The sequence below is a fragment of the Sorex fumeus genome, unplaced genomic scaffold (assembly GCF_029834395.1).
Source record: "Sorex fumeus unplaced genomic scaffold, SorFum_2.1 ptg000086l, whole genome shotgun sequence".
Lineage (NCBI taxonomy): Eukaryota > Metazoa > Chordata > Mammalia > Eulipotyphla > Soricidae > Sorex > Sorex fumeus.
In genome coordinates, this window is record NW_026606143.1 from 19,674,350 (window position 1) to 19,692,490 (window position 18,141).

General features: G+C 38.1%; 1 protein-coding gene across 7 annotated transcripts in view; it reads left to right on the plus strand.

Moving 5' to 3' along the window:
- DMD (dystrophin) overlaps positions 1–18,141 on the plus strand; it is a 2,292,284-nt gene that overhangs the window by 2,223,491 nt on the left and 50,652 nt on the right. For 4 of the 7 annotated variants that reach the window (XM_056131284.1, XM_056131278.1, XM_056131282.1 and 1 more), the window contains 5 exons: positions 7,952–8,118; positions 10,278–10,389; positions 12,020–12,156; positions 12,866–12,904; positions 17,017–17,082. In XM_056131284.1, coding sequence (XP_055987259.1) covers positions 7,952–8,118; positions 10,278–10,389; positions 12,020–12,156; positions 12,866–12,904; positions 17,017–17,082 — 521 coding nt within the window. The remainder of the gene's footprint in view (positions 1–7,951; positions 8,119–10,277; positions 10,390–12,019; positions 12,157–12,865; positions 12,905–17,016; positions 17,083–18,141) is intronic. The other 3 variants (XM_056131283.1, XM_056131281.1, XM_056131279.1) reach the window with 2 other exon arrangements.

The window sequence follows — 18,141 nt, forward strand, 5'->3', positions numbered from 1 at the left end:
AATCACCAAGAAGGAAAGATTAACCTTTTATTTGTAATCTTTGTTTTTTTCTTACTGTTTGTCACACATTTACCTTTGATCAATAATGTTTGGAAATTGTACGCATGAAGTGATTGTATCCCATATGAATATATATACAATTTTTTTCTTCTAAATGGGTAAGAATTAATAGAGTGACAATATAATGCTAGGGTTAAAAAGATAGTTTGAGCATTAAGGCTCTTGCCTTGCACATGGCTAACCCTGGTTTGATTCACGGAACTGCATATAGACCACTGATGACTACAAGGAGTGATCCCTGAGCACATCCAGGAGTAAGCCCTGAGCACTGGTGGGTGTGGCCCTAAAAAATTAACACAGGAGCACACACAAAAGTATACTAGCTAACCTGTTAACCTGCCTTGCCTTGCTTGGTATAATTATTTGCCATGATTAAAGAAATTTATGCTACTGTTTATACTGTAATATACTACATAGAGTTATCTAGAACAGGGCATAAAATTTTTACATGCTGCCATGTAACTTCTTGCTTGGGAGGTTTCTTATTTGATTTTCTTCCTCTCTCCAGATCAGTAGTTGGTCAAGCATATCATAGCATCTCTTTTTGTGTATGTGTGGAGGGAGGTCAGGGATAGCAAATCACAACCACATGGGTGGTGTTAGGGGTGGAGCATGTGGAACCAGGGATAAAACCTAGGGCATTTACAAGTCATGTGCTTTCCTAGTGAATTCCCACAACCATGATGGGATCTCATTTGATCTCACCATTTCTATGTTGTAGAGGATAGTTGCTTGTCCATTAGCTACCCTACAGAATGCTCAGGGAAGTGGACTCTAGTCATTGGCAAGGCATCTGTGTCGGTTTTTGTAAGATGTTAGCAATAGGATAGAGTTTCTCAATCTTAACACTGTTCACATGGTGGCCTAGATGATTCTATACTGTAGGGGACCTTGTTTTATTGGACTTTCTGTAAGATACTGACTTCTGTATGCTTGATAACAGCAGCACCACACGGCTCATTCAAAGACACCCCTATATATTGTCAGGTGTTCTCTGTGGTAAAAAAACTATCCCAATTGAGCCACTAACCTATTATGAATTTCTGCATTCCCTGGTATGAATTTATGTTTTGCTCTTTCCTATATTTTAAAGCAGATCATTCTAACATGCCCTTCAAATCTGGAAGCAATATATTACTTACCTTTTTAGTGTATGATACTATAGCAGACAAACCAACAAGAGCATCTACTTTAAAACCTATTTAAAAGTTAACCTGGGACAGTTTGTGAATGTGCTTAGTTGTCTTCTACTCCTTAGCCAGTTCTACATAGTTATTTTTTGTTGCTCATCCGGGTGACTAGGGAGTTTTCTTTCCTTTCTAAAATCATTCAGATATTACAATTGTTTTTACTGTGAGTGCATTGTAGTCTGATTGCTGCCCAGCATTCATTTCAGTAAACTTTGATAGAGATTATAGAAACATAATTCTTGTTTCCAAATACTCGGCAATCTAGCCGAGAAACTGAGGTGATTTAAGCAAATACTGTTTGCAGGACAGTAGCTCAATGTCTGTGAGCTAGGATAGGAGACCATCTCTTGTATAATTTTACTTCTCTCTTATTTTTCAAAATTTATTACAAATGCACCCACATCTCCCCACCCATTACCTCCAATAGCCTCAAAATTGCACTACCAATTGCTGTCTCTTAAAAACACACACTATGTGTGTATGGCACTTTGGTGCATGGCCTAAGAAGAAACCTTCCCATGGCATTTCTTCTGTAGCCCTGAATTCATACTGTTTATCCCTAGAGAAAACTATGTTTCAGATAAACCTCCAGCAGTCTGTGGGGGCCTTATCCTTCAGTGCATATTGGTTTATAGAAAGTACAAAGTGAAAAAAAAGACAAAGGTTATGCTGAACCCTGGAAAATTCACAGAATCTAAATGCTATGTAACATTCATTCCAGGGAAAGAATGTTCCCGATTACATTCATTTCAGGGAAAATTACAGAAACTAGGATTCCTTTAACTGTCTTCATGCCTTAGTAGGAAAACATTTGGATAAAGCCATTCTTATCTGCTGCGATGGGGCAGCACTAGTGACCTTGTCTCTGACCTTCAAGCTATGGAAAGTAGCTGTTATTTGAGCACCCACAGACTAAAATTGGAAACCCAAGGTCGTGCTATTGAAGAGAAAAAGGAAGGTGATTGTGGGGATGTCATTTGGGAACAATATTTGATTATCCCTAAAGTAAAACTTTAAACCCCCAGACTAAAAGGAGTCTCCTAAAAGTTTTAGCTTGTGTAAAATGAACTGGGTATTTAGGACCGACAATAAAGTGACCCTTAATACCAAGAGAAGATGTCCGAGGTCTTTGTGTTTGTCTGCAGGTATGAAATCCACTGGTACCACCAGACATGTCTTTAGACCTCCACTTTTTTTTCTCCCATTCCAGTCCTTTCCTATTAATTTTTCCTAGAGCCTGTCCTGGTTTTTAATTCTGTCCTTTATTGCCAGACAAGAGGAGGGAAAAATACCCTGAGGATACATAATGGATTTGTAGTGAAAAATGAAACATCAGGCCTGGAGATATAGGGGGTAAGGTGTTTGCTTTTCATGTGACCAACACTTGAGGTCTGTCCCCAGCACTGCTTATGGCCAACGAAGCACCACCCAGAGTGGCCCCTCAGCACAGAGCCACAAGTATGCCCTGAACAGTGCTGGGTATGCTTCACTCCCCCCCCCAAATTTTTTTAAAAAGAAAAAGAAAAGAAAGATCATGCAGAGTGAAAAGATAAATGTCCATTTCTTATCTTCAGCTATGTCAGTCAGCATAGGCAAGCAGTTTTTTAAGAGCCAAAATGATAAATCTTGGTCCTTAAATGCTAGAAAGAACCTTGACAATTGCCAACCTTTAAGCACAGGAGAATCTATAGTATTTTGAAATAAAAGAGCATTCTATAGCTTCCCTTGGTAATTCAAACTAATGCTTTAACCACATTCAGCATCAGGAAATTCTTCCATGTGAGTTATAGCCAAAATTCTTCATGCTTCTTAAGCCTGCTTTTTCTTGTTCTGTCCTCAGTGGAGGATTGAACAGCTGGTCACAGGCCCCTATGCCAGAGCCATTCACATAATTGAAAACTGTTATTAAGTCGCCCCTTCAGCCGTTCTTTCTTGCTAAGTCACTTCCTTCCCCAACCCCCCACACCACATACACACACACACACACACACACACACACACATACACACAGAGTTAAATAATCATATTCCCTTAAGCTGTTCTTGTAGGTGTTTTAAACCCTTTAATTATCATTATACCTTTCTGCTGAGCCTTCTGGGTCAGTTGTAACAAGAATGAGATACTGTTTTTTAAGAAGGGTTTGAACAGCACTGAGGGTAATAATATCTGTTCGTCACACTATACTTGCTATGCCTTTAATTAGATATCACTGATACGGGGTTTCTTTTTGTCTTTTAATTTTTGGTGCCAGTGATTGAACTCAGGACCTCATACATGCGAAGCATATGCTCTACTACTGAGCCACAGCCAAGGGCCCTTGTGTTTTTTTAATTTTTCATCGCTCATTTATTGCTGGGCTGGAGCAATAGCACAGCCAGTAGGGCGTTTGCCTTGCAAGCGGCTCACCCAGGTTCGATTTCTCCACCTCTCTTGGAGAGCCCGGCAAGCTATCAAGAATATCTCGCCCATGTGGTAAAGCCTGGCAAGCTCCCCATGACATATTCAATATGCCAAAAACAGTAACAAGTCTCACAATTTGTTGTGAGACATTACTGATGCCCACTCGAGCAAATTGATGAACAATGGGAGGACAGTGTTACGGTGCTACATTTATTGCTGACTCATGATGAGAATTTTCTGTCTTCCAGAATAAACAGAAACTTTCTCTTCTTATTTCATTTTCTATATCAAACCTAATTCGTACTCTGCAGCATATCTTTGAATTCATAATCAACTCTCATTTAAACCAAAGTCAGAAATAATATACATATTCATATTAAGTAGCAAGAACCCCATATTTTAAAGAGAAATAAATTAGTGGTCCTTTAAATATACTGCCTTTCTATATTGGGATATCTCCTAGTTAGACATGGTTATTTTGATAGTTATAGACTAGAAGAAGACAATTGTTATAGGACATGGTGTAGCTGAAACATGCGGGTCTTTCGACAGTTTCTCATTGTGTCTCTGTATACGGTAAAGAATGACTGTTATTAAAACTCGAAAGTGTTATAGTTCAACAAACACAGAGGACTGAGTCTGGCTTTGTGTTGACCTGAGGTGCTGGCTTTAGGGATGACTCATGTTTGTCCTTGGTGCCTTTGATATTTTAAACAGAAATTTTTTGATGAAGACAGAACACATTAAAAAAATGTAACAGTTGTACTAAGACAGAAGGAATAGCTAATTTGTTAGCTGTAATAATTAAGAATCATAAAGAGATTGATGTTACTGAATGATGGGAGCAAATGAACAGGGAAGACCTTAACAGAAAGGAAAGGAAACTTGTCCCAGTAACAGAATTGATCTGTCACTCGAAACAGCCAAAAACCACATTTCCTATCATGTATGAGAGAGGGGGCGTGATGCCTTATACTGTTACCTTGTACTGTTACAACTAAAAGGACTTACAAATTGGAAAGAAAGTGAGAGATAATGATATCGGTATCCCTGAGTAACTAGTGGGTGAAATTCTGAGGTCAAATACTTTTCTGTAGCGACAACCTTCTCAGTTTTTAATAGTTAGCATGCTTTAAGAATTTTAAGAGGTGGTTATAATGTGCCATGCTTCCTTAACTAATTTGACCTTCTTTTCATTAAGCATTTTTGCTGGATGATTGATTGGCTAGATGCACTGGGAAACAGTGACCCAGAGATCTGAGTTGAGTAGAAACCCTTTGTGAGTCTATTGTACAGAACAAAAGAAAGCCATCCAATTAGACTGTCCAGAGAAAGGGAGATACCTTCTCTAGCAATTCTTGTTTGGAGAACGATTTTCTACAGGGCAATGGCAAGCCAAGATCTGCCCTATGATGCAGAAATAAAATGCATACAGATAAAGGGGCATGAGCAGACCTAGCATCTCCCTTCACAAATTTCAAAAACATCTGGGTTTTGAGATAATAATACTGATGTGGCTCTTGGTGAGTGCAAGAATGCTGTTTTACGGGTCTTTCCTTTGTTCATTTATTTTGATCTTGAATCAACCCTGTGAGGTTGGCACAAATAAAAATTCCACTTTGTACTATAAGAAAATTGCAACAGAGAGAGTTCTTTTCATAAAGTCGCAGCAACAGCAAATGGCAAAGCTGGGTTTGGAACCGTGGTTTGATTTGGGCACATCTACTCTGCTGACAGCTCTGTGTGATGAAGCACTTTATCTGTGCATAGATGTTCAAGTATTTTCAGTTTGCAAGGTCCCATGCACAGTATGTAATCTACTACAGAACTGCATCTCTGGGTGCTGTTCTGTAATTCTTTAGTTTTGTCCCTTTCCTTGGAGGAGGCTGTTTCCAAGGCTAATGCACAGGGGACCCAGCTACCGCTCCCAGTGACACTTGGCTTGGCTCAGACGACCTGATTATTCAAAGCTCATGTCTAACAGTGCTCTCATAGGCCATGCACCATGAGGGATAGAACTCAGAGTTTCATTCAAGCCATACATGCAGTCCAGTCTTTTGAGTTGTCTCCCCAGCCCCTATAATTATTTAAGTTTTACAGAGTTTTATACATGGTACCTCCTACCTCTGTAGTGGCCCTCAACACACAGAAAGGTACTCAACAGAAGCTGTGGATTAGTAGCTTGAACTGATACCATTTTGCAGTTAGGAAGTCCAAGGTTAAACTGCTCATTAGAAAGCTGTTTTAATTTATTTTCAGGGTAATGACGAGAGTTCTGTTGAAGTGGTCATGGCTGCAAGCCAATGACCTTGTCAGTTCAAAACCAAGTGTGTTTTGGTGTGAAGTGTGAATTGCTTCACTACTAGTGAATCATATTCCAAGAGAAGCAACATGGGTTTGTAGTACAAATAGTCATTGTTTACATGATACTAGATATCCTGTTGGTTGTAGAGTCCATTTACATTGCTCTCCTAAGAGGACGCACCCTTTGTGTAATGACAAAAGCAAATGACAGTCATCTGCAAAAGCCATCTTCATTCTCGAACTGGAAGTATCTCTAGAAAAATATATATATTTTGCTTTTTGGGTCACCTGGAGATGCACAGGGGTTACTCCTGGCTCTGCACTCAGGAATTACTCCAGGTGGTGCTCAGGGAACCATATGGGATGCTGGGAATCAAACCCGGGTTGGCCACATACAAGGCAAATGCCCTACCCACTGTGCTATCATTCCATCCCCATCTCTAGAAAAATATTTTTTAAGTTCACGGTGTACACAGTTAACAAACACAGAAAATAAGAGTTTAGGGGATGGGATATTGTTTAAGTAGTAGCATACGTTCCTAGCATGTGCCACTCCCTGAGTTTGATCCCCAGCATTCCATGACCTCTTGAGTACTGATGGGTGTATTCCTAGTGGCACCTAAGCACTGCCAAGCCTGAGTACTGAACCATCAGGCTCATAACTTCAGGCCAAGCATCACCATGAGCGGCCCCTATTCAAGCCACAAAACATCTGACGTGAGTGAGGATCTGAGGGCCATAAAACTGACCTAATTGTATATCTTGGAATAATTATGCAGATTATTTTATGAAAATTAAATCTACTCTGTTTTTAAAAAAGCAATATTGAAAAATCTCTGAAAAATATCTCTAGGGAACTACAAACTTTAGAAGTGACCTTAAAAATCACCTCAATATAACATCTAGAAATCTTTTTTAAAGTGCAAGAATCAAAATTTAAAAGTATATGAGCTCTTATTGGGAGGCCACCAAAGAGAGATATAAATACCCAGGCAATCAAATGGAAAAATTACTAGAATGGAGCACAGAAGAACATAAAGGAGGAAAAGTAAGGAAGGTCTTTGCAAAGAAATAGAGGCTCCAACCAGTGTTTGCAGTCCCCACCACACACACACACACACACACACACACACACACACACACACACACCCCTCCATTCACCATATCACCAGCCTGTTATCTTTGTTTTTTTGTTTGTTTTTTGCTTTTTGGGTCACACCCACCAATATTCAGAGGTTACTCCTGGCTCTGCACTCAGGAATTACTCCTGGCAGTGATCAGGGGACCATATGGGATGCCCGGGATTGAACCTGGGTCAGCTGCGTGCAAGGCAAATGCCCTACCCTTCCTACCCTTTGTACTATCACTCTGGCCCCAACCAGCCTGTCATCTTGACAGGCATCTTTTTAAGTTTGGGTCTCATGATTTCAGTGTTGTTGACTTTGTGGTTGGGATATTTAGTTTAATCATTCCTTAACACCACCCAGGTAATTGAATCCCCCTGACCCTGGCCACACCAGATGACTTGTAAATTTTCTTCATTTTTGATTTCATGCAAGATGGAGAAACAAATGCTCTGGTGGGGGAAGGAAATGAGTAGCCCCATGTCCTATTCCCCACTCATTTGAAATGACTCCAATAAGCATAAGCATTGTAATCCTGGCTAACACTAAGCTATCCGTTCAGCAATGAACTTACAGATAGTTTCACTCAGGAGTGTAGTTTGCTTTACCTTTTCTGTTAAATTTGTTTGGTGTGGCTTTATGGTTGTTGCATTACTCAACAGAGTTGTTGCAATTTCCCCAAACCTCACGGGTAGTTGGCTGCTGGGCTTCCATCAGAGCATGGTTCTCTAAACAGGCCACGTAAATGAAGCCTCCTTGTGCAACTGTTGTTTGTCTGTGTCTGTCAGTTCATATATTGCCTGAATTGATAGCTGCCGCCTGCCCCTTTTTGCTTTCTTTGCCTCCTCTTTACTCTCCCTCCTGTCTTTGTAGGCTAATAACAAGCCCGAGATCGAAGCGGCCCTCTTCCTGGACTGGATGCGACTGGAGCCCCAGTCCATGGTGTGGCTGCCTGTGTTGCACAGAGTAGCTGCTGCAGAAACAGCCAAGCATCAAGCCAAGTGTAACATCTGCAAGGAATGCCCGATCATTGGATTCAGGTACTAGCAAGCCACCCAAACGCTCCTGTGTCATCATCCATCCCCTCATTGATTCTCACTATTTAATGACTTGATCTGTGGTTTCCTGTGCCCATTGCTGTGTGCTGGTTCCTCTTCACAGTGGGAGAAGTGACTGGACTGGGACATTGATTACCCCTGTCACTCACTTTGATTTATTTGCTTATTTTGGTGGTTCTGACTCATTAGGCAGTGCCGTTTTATACTTTTCAGAGACATATCCTTGGTTGAATGGAGCTGCATGCTGTCTCTGTCAGAATATATGACCATAGTAGCTGGGTCACTCATCCCAAGCATTCTGACCATTTCTTTTTGTCAAGGTCTCCCCTATGTGTAGAAATTCTCCCAGACTCAGTTCTAAAACTCGAGATAGTTCTGTTTGGGGTGTCCCTTATGGAAGCTCAAGTCTATTTCTGACATTGGACCACTTTTGATTCCCCTCCAAGTAAGGCAGATTGTTTCAAGCACCCTCAAACTTACCTGTGAATCAGATACATTCTACATAGTGCCCTAATGAACTTCTAAGGGAATATAAAGTATACAGCTAAATGGAAGATTCAGAAAGGCACCAAGAAGTGCTCCTGATAAATTTAGACGTGGAAGAGATAGGAAACCTAGCAGGTTATTATTCAAATATTCTTAAAATGTCACAGCAGGCAGTTGGCTCTTAAACCCTCAGCCTTGTTGACCTGTTTGGGGAGACAGGATCTTTTGAAATGTACTCCTCTTATTGTACAGTAATCTCTAATCCAAAATCTGAAACAGTGATATATTTAAACATCTGGAGCCACATCCGTGTTTCCATAGCAATGAATGAAGCCCAGTGCAGAACCTAGCAATATAGTCCGTGCCTATTCAGGAACCACTTAACAGCTAAGTAAACAGTCTTTCTGGTTATGCTTGAACTTGTTTTATTACTTTATTTCCTAATAACTACTTTGTACATTTTGTGTGGTTTTTATTCACAATGCTCCTTTACCCTTGCTATTTTTTCTTCTATACTCCATTTTGTTTACAAAGAGTTTTTACCAAAAAAAAAAACCCTTAGTGCTTTCTAAACCCTATGTAGTCAACATTGAGTAGGCATTGCAAAGGACACCTTTATTTTTTGGGTTTGAGCAGGGAAGAATGACACTATGGTGGGATAGAGAGGGGACACATAAGGGTCTGCATTAAAATTCTTACCAATCTACTCTCAGCATCCCCAGCTTAATGATTTGTATACCAGGGAGAGTTCTATAAAATCTAAATGGAACAATGCTTTGGAGGGTATAAGCATTTTCAATTCTTTTGCCCTTATCAGGTTAGATTATTTTAGGAATCAGCACTTCCTATCCTCCTCCCTACCCACCACCCTCCTCCCCCCAGTTAAAAGGTGATAGGGATCTAAAATAGGTAGTGACCCTTATGTGCTATAAAGAATATGAATTGGCAAAAGGAAAGAAAAATAGGGACCAAAGAATACAATATCCTGAGAAGGGGGAATGTCTCAAGTATGTAAGGATTATAAATTCTTTCATCTTATCCCAAATTTTATCTTTTCTTGAGACTTCTGTTATCATTTGTGGTTAAGATAGGGATTTTTGTGAGAAATAAAAGTGATTATCCAAAAAGAGGATTCTTATAACTCAATCACAAATATAATTAAAGCAAGATTTGTTTTAATTGAGCGCTCTTGTTTAATTTTCTTTTGTCTTACAAAATTGCTTTATCTTTCTATTTGTGGGAAAACTGCTTCAAAAACATGTCCCCATAATGGGTAGGGGGTGCAGTCATGCATCATTCTCTCTGTTCTGGAAGTTCTTTTAAATTTTAGTATTTGGTCTTCAAAAGACTGGAAGTTTGCCAGAGCCGTCCTACTTAATCCCAAAGAGTTTCTAGTGGAGTTTAAATAAGAGCTGAGTTTTTCTTCCCTCCCTCCATATGTTTATAGGATAATCTTTCTGCCAAAATATTTTGATACTGTAGGAGACGTACCAGAGAAATCTGGAGGTAGGAAGTGAATCACTTACCTTTTGGGATCAATGAATATTGCATTTTGCTTCTAGAATTAAGATAGTGTGGAAGAAGGATCATAAAAGAGTGTTCCTGGGGAATTTGATCTGAAGAAATACATATGTGTTTTTTTTGCTCTTTACCAGGTACAGGAGTCTAAAGCACTTTAATTATGACATCTGCCAAAGTTGCTTTTTTTCTGGTCGAGTTGCGAAGGGCCATAAAATGCATTACCCCATGGTGGAATATTGCACTCCGGTAAGTTCCATGCTTCCTCAACATGGGAATTTGTTCACCTGGGAGACGTTTCAGTTTTGTACAGTATTGCAGATCATGTGTAATGATGTGATTTATAAGTGTCCCAGATGTTCCCCCAGATGTTACCTGGCTAAAATGGCTGCAAGTGTAGGCTCCAGGATTTACCTCATCTCTAGTGCATAGGGGCAATGCATGGCACGCGCAGAACATCACAGCCACTCAACAGATGTTCTTGAATGGATAAGCATTGCTTTTGTTCACATGCTTGCAGGGATGAATTTTTTTCACGTTTGTTTTGTTCACCTCTAGTACAAAGGGGAAGGATTTCTGTGGCTGTGGGACATATTGAATATAAAGTGAGGAGGTGATATAGACTTCTCAATAGTCATAATCCACAATTTTCAATCATTTTTGCTTATTATGTGTCTCTTTCACACTTTAGAAACTAAATGCTAAGCATTTACCCTTTTCACTGTTCTGTGTGAAGTAATCATGATGATGATAGGCCTCTTTTTACCTCTGAGAGGACTCTCAGGTCCTAAGATGAAACAGATTGCCCAAGGTTCTGTTTTCAAGAGGGGTGGAAGTTTTCAGTGGGGAAAGGGTTTGTTTGGGGGAAGTGTTCATGGCTGATATAACTTAGAAAATACAGGTGGAATGGAATAAAACCACTCTGTTGTAGTGTAAATTAAGTTCACTGAACTCTGGTCTCTCTGTCAAAGTTGGTCAGCAGTATTCTCATTACCTGGGCCCTTCCTAGAAATCAAGACCCTGACTTCCTGAACTTCAACATGCATTTTAGCAAGTTTTGCAGGGGCATTGCTATACACATTAAAGTTTGAGAAGCTCTGCTTCAGAGCATCTCTATTATCACCATAGGCGTGAGCCTCCCCATGAAATTATCGTGCTCACTCTGATTCCTTTCACAAAGGTATTGAGTGATGGAGAGTGTACCATGCTTTCCATGGACTGACATTTAGCTGGCGAAAGAGGATGTCACTGTTGGAAAAACAGTTCTGAAATGCTGTGGAGGATGGTGAAAATTCAGGTTAACTTTTCATCTTGAGGATCCCTATATAAACTTCCCATTTCCCAAGTAGCCCAGTAGTTGATACACTTCATTCATTCAAACAGCTATGTGAGAGGCAGTTGCCCCCACTTCACTTGTGATCTTTGTCTCAAATAGGTAAATAATGTGTCCAGATAAATTCCACTATTCCATGTAAAGACTTTTTCTGAAAGCATGATTTTAACTTTTCCTCTTTTTAATATTTTACTTTTATTGACATGTAACAATTCATGAGACTGTGTATATTTTAGGGGTTCCATTTCACATCTCAAAATGTATGTGATGACCTGCAAAATTCACCACAGTCTATTCGTTTCAACCTTTTGACACCTGCCAACAAGTGGTAGTCCATGCGCCAGTAGTTGACAACCACTGCATTTGACTTTTGCTCTGTTTGATTGATCCTCTGTGAGTTTTTTCTGGATTCCCAAAGCCTTTGTTTTCGATCTCCCTACTACAACCTACAACCATCCTACCACCACCAGGATGCCAACAGTGGAATGATCCTTTGTGTTGATGTCTTACCCTCCCGAGTCTGATGTCTAGCAATTTTTCTTTCAGACTACATCTGGAGAAGATGTTCGCGACTTTGCCAAGGTACTGAAAAACAAATTTCGAACCAAAAGGTATTTTGCGAAGCATCCCCGAATGGGCTACCTGCCAGTACAGACTGTCTTAGAGGGGGACAACATGGAAACGTGAGTAGTGGCAAAAGCACAACCGCCTCTCATTTGATGTATATCGGAGCTCCTCTCAGCTGACTCTTCTCTTTCACTCCGAAATGCAAACAGTCTCTCCTATTTCTTTCCTTAGACTTCCTTCAACTGAAAAGACAAAAACAGGCTGCTGTCTGATTGCCATGTTGCCATATTAGTTGTCCCAGGACAATGACCTTTTCCAAATATTAAATTTTATCTCATGTGGCGGGGAGTGGGGAAACAACATTTCACAGCTACTAATTACATCTCAAGGCTTCTAAGAAATATGGGACTGTTTACAAATGAGTGATTCCAATATTTCATTTTGGTTTTCCTCACAAATCAGTAGATGTGTGTCTTTCTTTATCCAGTTGTGTGGTCATATCTAGTCACTTTTTTTTCTACTTGAAAGCAAAGAGAATTGCAGGAAGTTTCTCCACAGTAAGTAGTAATGATTCTCATGATCAAACAGATGATGTCTTCACCTTTTTAAAACCTTTTCCTTCTCAATTTTTTTTGCTACAATGTGTATGCCAATAACTTAACTGTTATTTTTTTCCTTTGGATTCACTTTCCACCTTTGTTTGGCTGTTGCTTTCCATAGTTCATACTTTATTGGTTGCATTTTATTTCATTTGGCGTTTCAGTGATTATTTTGCGGCTGAGTTTGCCTGTGTCTCTCTTCACCACCCCATTTTTTGTTTTGCAGTCCTGTTACTCTGATCAACTTCTGGCCAGTAGATTCTGCGTGAGTACTTCTGCTGAAGGGTGCTACTACCACCAACACATTCGCTTGCTTGATTTTTTAAGTTTTCGTTCTGTTTCTTTATTTTGTATTAAATACATTAGTTTCCCTTCCTTCATTCTGATTATTTGTCTCCCCTTGGTGAGACTTTCAAGAGTGCCATCTGCCATGGATCAGGAGAATCAGAGTGAGGTGTTCAGGGCTCCACCTGGGCACATTTGAAAGCGCACAAGTTAGCAGCAAAGACATTGTGTTTGTTGTTAGTCGTACTTCTAGGAGAAGTGTTTATAACCCTTCCAGTATACTCAGTGAAGAATATTCACATTACAAAAGAACATTCTTGAGCTATTTTTCTTGAGAGTCAGTGCTTTTGGACCTTCAGATGGATAATGGCTTATTCTTTTGGGCTTGTTATAAGTGGACCTTTAAAAACTAATACGATTTGTTTGTTAGTATGATGTTTGAGTTTGCTTGAGTCATTTCAGTGTGGTGTGTGGGCTTTCTGTCAAGTAATGTCGTGCAATTTGACTAATCTTTATAGGCATGAGTTTCTCAGTTTTGAACTAAACTCAATTTGCTCTCCTCTCCAAGCTAAGTATTCAGCTCATAAATAGTTAAACAGTAACACTGGAAGGAATGCCTAACATAGTCTTTGTTATTATTACTGGTGTGTATTAATAATACTAATATACCAACAATGATAGGATAATTTCATAGTTTTAATGTCAGAACACTTTTGAGCCTCTGTAATTTATATATTAGGAGAATGTGCATGTTTTAAAGTTTTGTTTTATATGGTTTATATGACATCTTTTGTATGTAAAAATTATATTTTATTAAAATAATTAAAGATAAATAGCTATTATATGTAAGAAAGAAATAAATAGTTTGAAAGGTGAGCTTATGTAAGAATTCAGATTATTTTCACTGGGTTGTCTTTATTATTATACCCCATAATTTAAATACTATACTTTTAAAGAAATCCTGTAGTAATGAATTTAAATTAAGAATTGGGATTTAATTTATGTCAGCCTAAAGAAGTATATACTTGTTCTAATTTTTATTATTTTGCTTCTCCCCACTTAGTTTTAAGATACAGTATCAATATGCCTTCATTTTTATTCATCATGCTTAAGCAACTTGGGGAATTATTTAGATTCAATTATTTTATTTCCTTGTCGTGAATAATTCTTTTCCCTAACCTGGGTCATTTATTTCTTATTAAAGCTAGATATTTAATTATATAAATATATAAGATATTTGAGCTACTGGTAGACAGAAATCCTTGACTTGATTGGATTTTCATCAGCAAATGGTTTCCTCCGTGTTGAAAAAAATTTTAACCAGTTCAAAGGTGTGAAAGACAAAATGACTGAAGTACATTTTAGATGCATGGATAGAAGTGGCACAAATGATAAATAACAACAAAGAATATGGTGATATGCGGGCTAATAAGGAAAGTCCTAATGACCACTCTAATGTTGCTTATCTTAGAGGCTGTCCTTAAATTTTAAAGATTTTAATAATTTCCTTTATTAGACAACAGTACCTAACAACTAGAAAATACTCCTGCTTTACTTACCTTTTTACAAAAAGTCTGTTAGATTATTTAGATAATAGTGGCAAGTTTTGATTTGGAGGAAGGAAACAAAACTAGCAACTACAATTCCTGTTTTGTTTAATGCCATTAATTTTTTTTAAATATTTGCTCATAGGATAATAAATAATGTATAAAATAGATTGTAAAGCTAGTCTATTCAGGCAGAACAGCCAGGCTCTGGGGTGTTTAATTTGGCAAGAATTCTATCTGATGTTAACAAATCCTATAATGGTGACAGCATTTAACCCATTCCATATGAATCACAGAATTGAAGAGTTTACTAAGATGCAGGTCTTTTGGTTTTCTTTAGAAGAAAAACATACTTACCTGTATTTGTGATACTGTTTGGAACTGAACCGAGCAAAAACCTTTTATAGTGATTGTCCACATGGAGGACAGTGAAACAGTGTTACTTAGCTCTTCTGCTTTGAAAGATGAGTGGATGAAAAGTTATTAACGGAGTTTTCACATAGGAGAAAAATGGTTGTGGGAGGGATGTAATTGGCTCAACTACTGAGAGAAACTGTCTTTCTTGTATTCTTGTGTGTTTAGAAAGTAGGAGAGGAGAACAATACTTATACTTCCCCCGGAAAATATTTTATAAGGCTTTGTATTTACTTTTGTTTCTGGAGTAAAGAGTTTGGACTTATACTAATTTTCTATTTTTAAATGGTTCTCTGGCCAGTACTCCTTTTGGCTCATCTTGTTAGTCGTTCCTTTAATGTAAATACACACACATGCATATATTTTAGACTTCTAGTTACTATGAGTTTTTGTGCTCATGCGCACTGTTGGATGTTATACACATTAACAAGAAAAATAACATGCAATTAATCTCAAGGCCTAGTGAAAATTCTGCATGTGGTTTTCTAGTGGATACTTTTTAAAGTGTTCTAGATTTATATACCTGGTGTTCTTGGTGTAGTTTTGCCCCAAGGTCTCAAGTTTTTTTCTCTGCACTACCAAGGTAGCAATTATAATAAGGGGAAATACTAATGTATTTTCCTTGATAATAGGCCTTTGGCTTATAAAACTGAAGATAAAAGATTGGATTATCTAAACTGTAAATCCTAACACTAAATTATCTTGACCTACAGTGAATATTTCAATATAAACCATAGCATCCTTCTACTAGTGGGATGTTTCAGGGTTCTTGCAATTGAACAAATTAAGTATCCAAAATGATAGTGAATGATCTGCCTAATAAATTAGGTAGTCATCCTTTTATTTCTTTGAGATGTTCTAAAATCTTTGAAATTCATTTCAAATTTGATAATGGTGACATTTGACCTATACAATAGCATTGGCTTTGTAATAAGACTTTTCTTTCTCAGAGAATACTCTATATTTGCTGCCATATATTGTAGTCATCTTATTTACATATTTTCTTTAAGAAATAAGGATTTCCAGCACATTCCGTATGTATACCTAGGCAACTACATATTTTTAATGTATGGGGGGACTTGATATTTAAGATATTATTTTAAATATCCTGACCAAGTGTTTGAATGCCATTTGGATGTCAGACTAAAAACAGTCCTCATTCAATAGATTGCTGCCGATTTTTGGAATCAAGCCTTTACCTAAGGGCTTTCTGTGTCAAAAGAGAAATGGAAGAGCCCTTTTGTCTTGTTCCAATTAAAACAAAATAGCACAAGCCCAAACTGGTTTTCAAAAGCAGTGGGTATTTTCCCTAAGGTGAATCTAAAAGATACTATAAAAATTTCAAGGATAATTAATAGACCAGATATGTAAGGGTAGAAAAAAAATTTAACCCCATAAAAATTCTAGTCTGTGAGGGAAATTTTTGACGGGGTTCAAACCGCCAAAGTGTGTAGACATTTTTTTTTCTAAGTTTCCCTCTCATTTCCCCTCTGTACCCCTAATAAAAGATGTTAGACAACGTGATATTCTCTTTAACCTAGTCATTCTTTTAATAACATCAGCGAGTGATTGTGGACCATTCGATTGTATTTTGTGAACTGCATAGTGGTTCTGTTGCTAAAATTGGTAGATATACTTCCTTTACAAAATTATGTGGACCAAGATATTTTGCTACATGGGATGTTAAGGAATCATGGACTGCAGTGGCCTTATTGGAACTAAAATTGTTTGTTGTAAACGTTCTAGACAAACATATAGTTTCCACTCAATAAAATGGCAGCTAGTAATTAGCACAGGCATAATTCGTTTAAAACGTGAAGCCACAAAGGACTACTAAAGAGAAATGACAAGGTTGGAGTGTGGAATGTCACACAGAAATTGTCTACCCCAACCTTTCCTGTATTTGAAACATCCCAGAGTTTTTAATCTCTTTGTGGCTTTTGAGAAAGGTAGAAGGATGAGAAATCCTCTTTCAAACCTGGATTTAAAATTCTTGATATCTCTAAGAAGCAGGAACAACTAAATGCGTACATTATCCGTAGAATTAGAATAAAAGCATTCTGTATGGTGGGGTTTTTTTTTCTCCAGGAAAGGATGGTATCTGTGACTAATCACATTTTCTGCCTTATAGGCCTGCCTCGTCCCCTCAGCTCTCACACGATGATACTCATTCACGCATTGAACATTATGCTAGCAGGTATGAGACTAGTTGAATGCCAGGCAAATATTGGTTGAAATAACTAACCAAGGAAAGCTAACCTATAATGATTTTAAACCAATCTCCCCTCCCACCCCTGATCTTGTCTGATTTCTACTAATCAACTTGCCCCCTAACGTGCATGCCATTTCACTGCATGTTGTTTTTGAACATCACTAAGAGCATTAGTCCAGAGCAATTTCCCTAACCCTGACCTTGAAAAATCCTGATAACTTTGTTCTATTTTGTATACTGAGCACGTGTAATAACTTGGTTTAGAAATCGTCTAACCTTAGAAAACTGCCAGACCAAACATAAATATGTAAATAAGTGATATTCTGTATTAAGGGGAGAATACGAAAGCATTGACCTTCCATTTGTGTGTTTATTTGACATAATTTGCTGTAAAGAAGAGAATAATTAATTTTCCTAATCCTTGAACCTTTCTGCCCACATCCCCACACCCCTGCTTTGTGCTTGAGATTAAGTTTTATACTTAAAAACTGAATTGCTAATTATAAGATATCTTATGCTTGTTAAGTCAATCTGTAAGAGTTTGGTTAACTTTTTTTTAAGCTGTAAAAAGATTTTATTATTGTCTGAGGTAATGGAGGCGTTTACAGGTAAAAATGAATAGCAGAAGTTTAGAAAGCGTACTGTGAATCCATCCTTTATTGATATTCTGACTTCTGAACCAACATGTCTATCAACAGTGGAAAGCAGTAACTAGCTATATATACATGTACATGCCACAAAATACACATATATAAATCTCTCATCAGTGAAAATCTTTAATTGTCTTTTAAAAGCAAGGGGTAGTGTAAGGTCTGGATCAAGTTGTTGTTAGGGGAGCTTTTCTTCTGAAAACAAAGGCCTGTTCTCAGCAAAAGGGAGATCGATCACTGAAGAAAGAAACAGCCATGAATTACAACTTCCCTTAGAATTTATAGCATAAATGTGAAGCTACTAACTAGCTGTGGTCTACCACTCACTGTCTCAAACGGCTAGGCCAGCACACTCATCCTTTAGTTTGAAGGATTCCTTTTTCCTCTTGACATG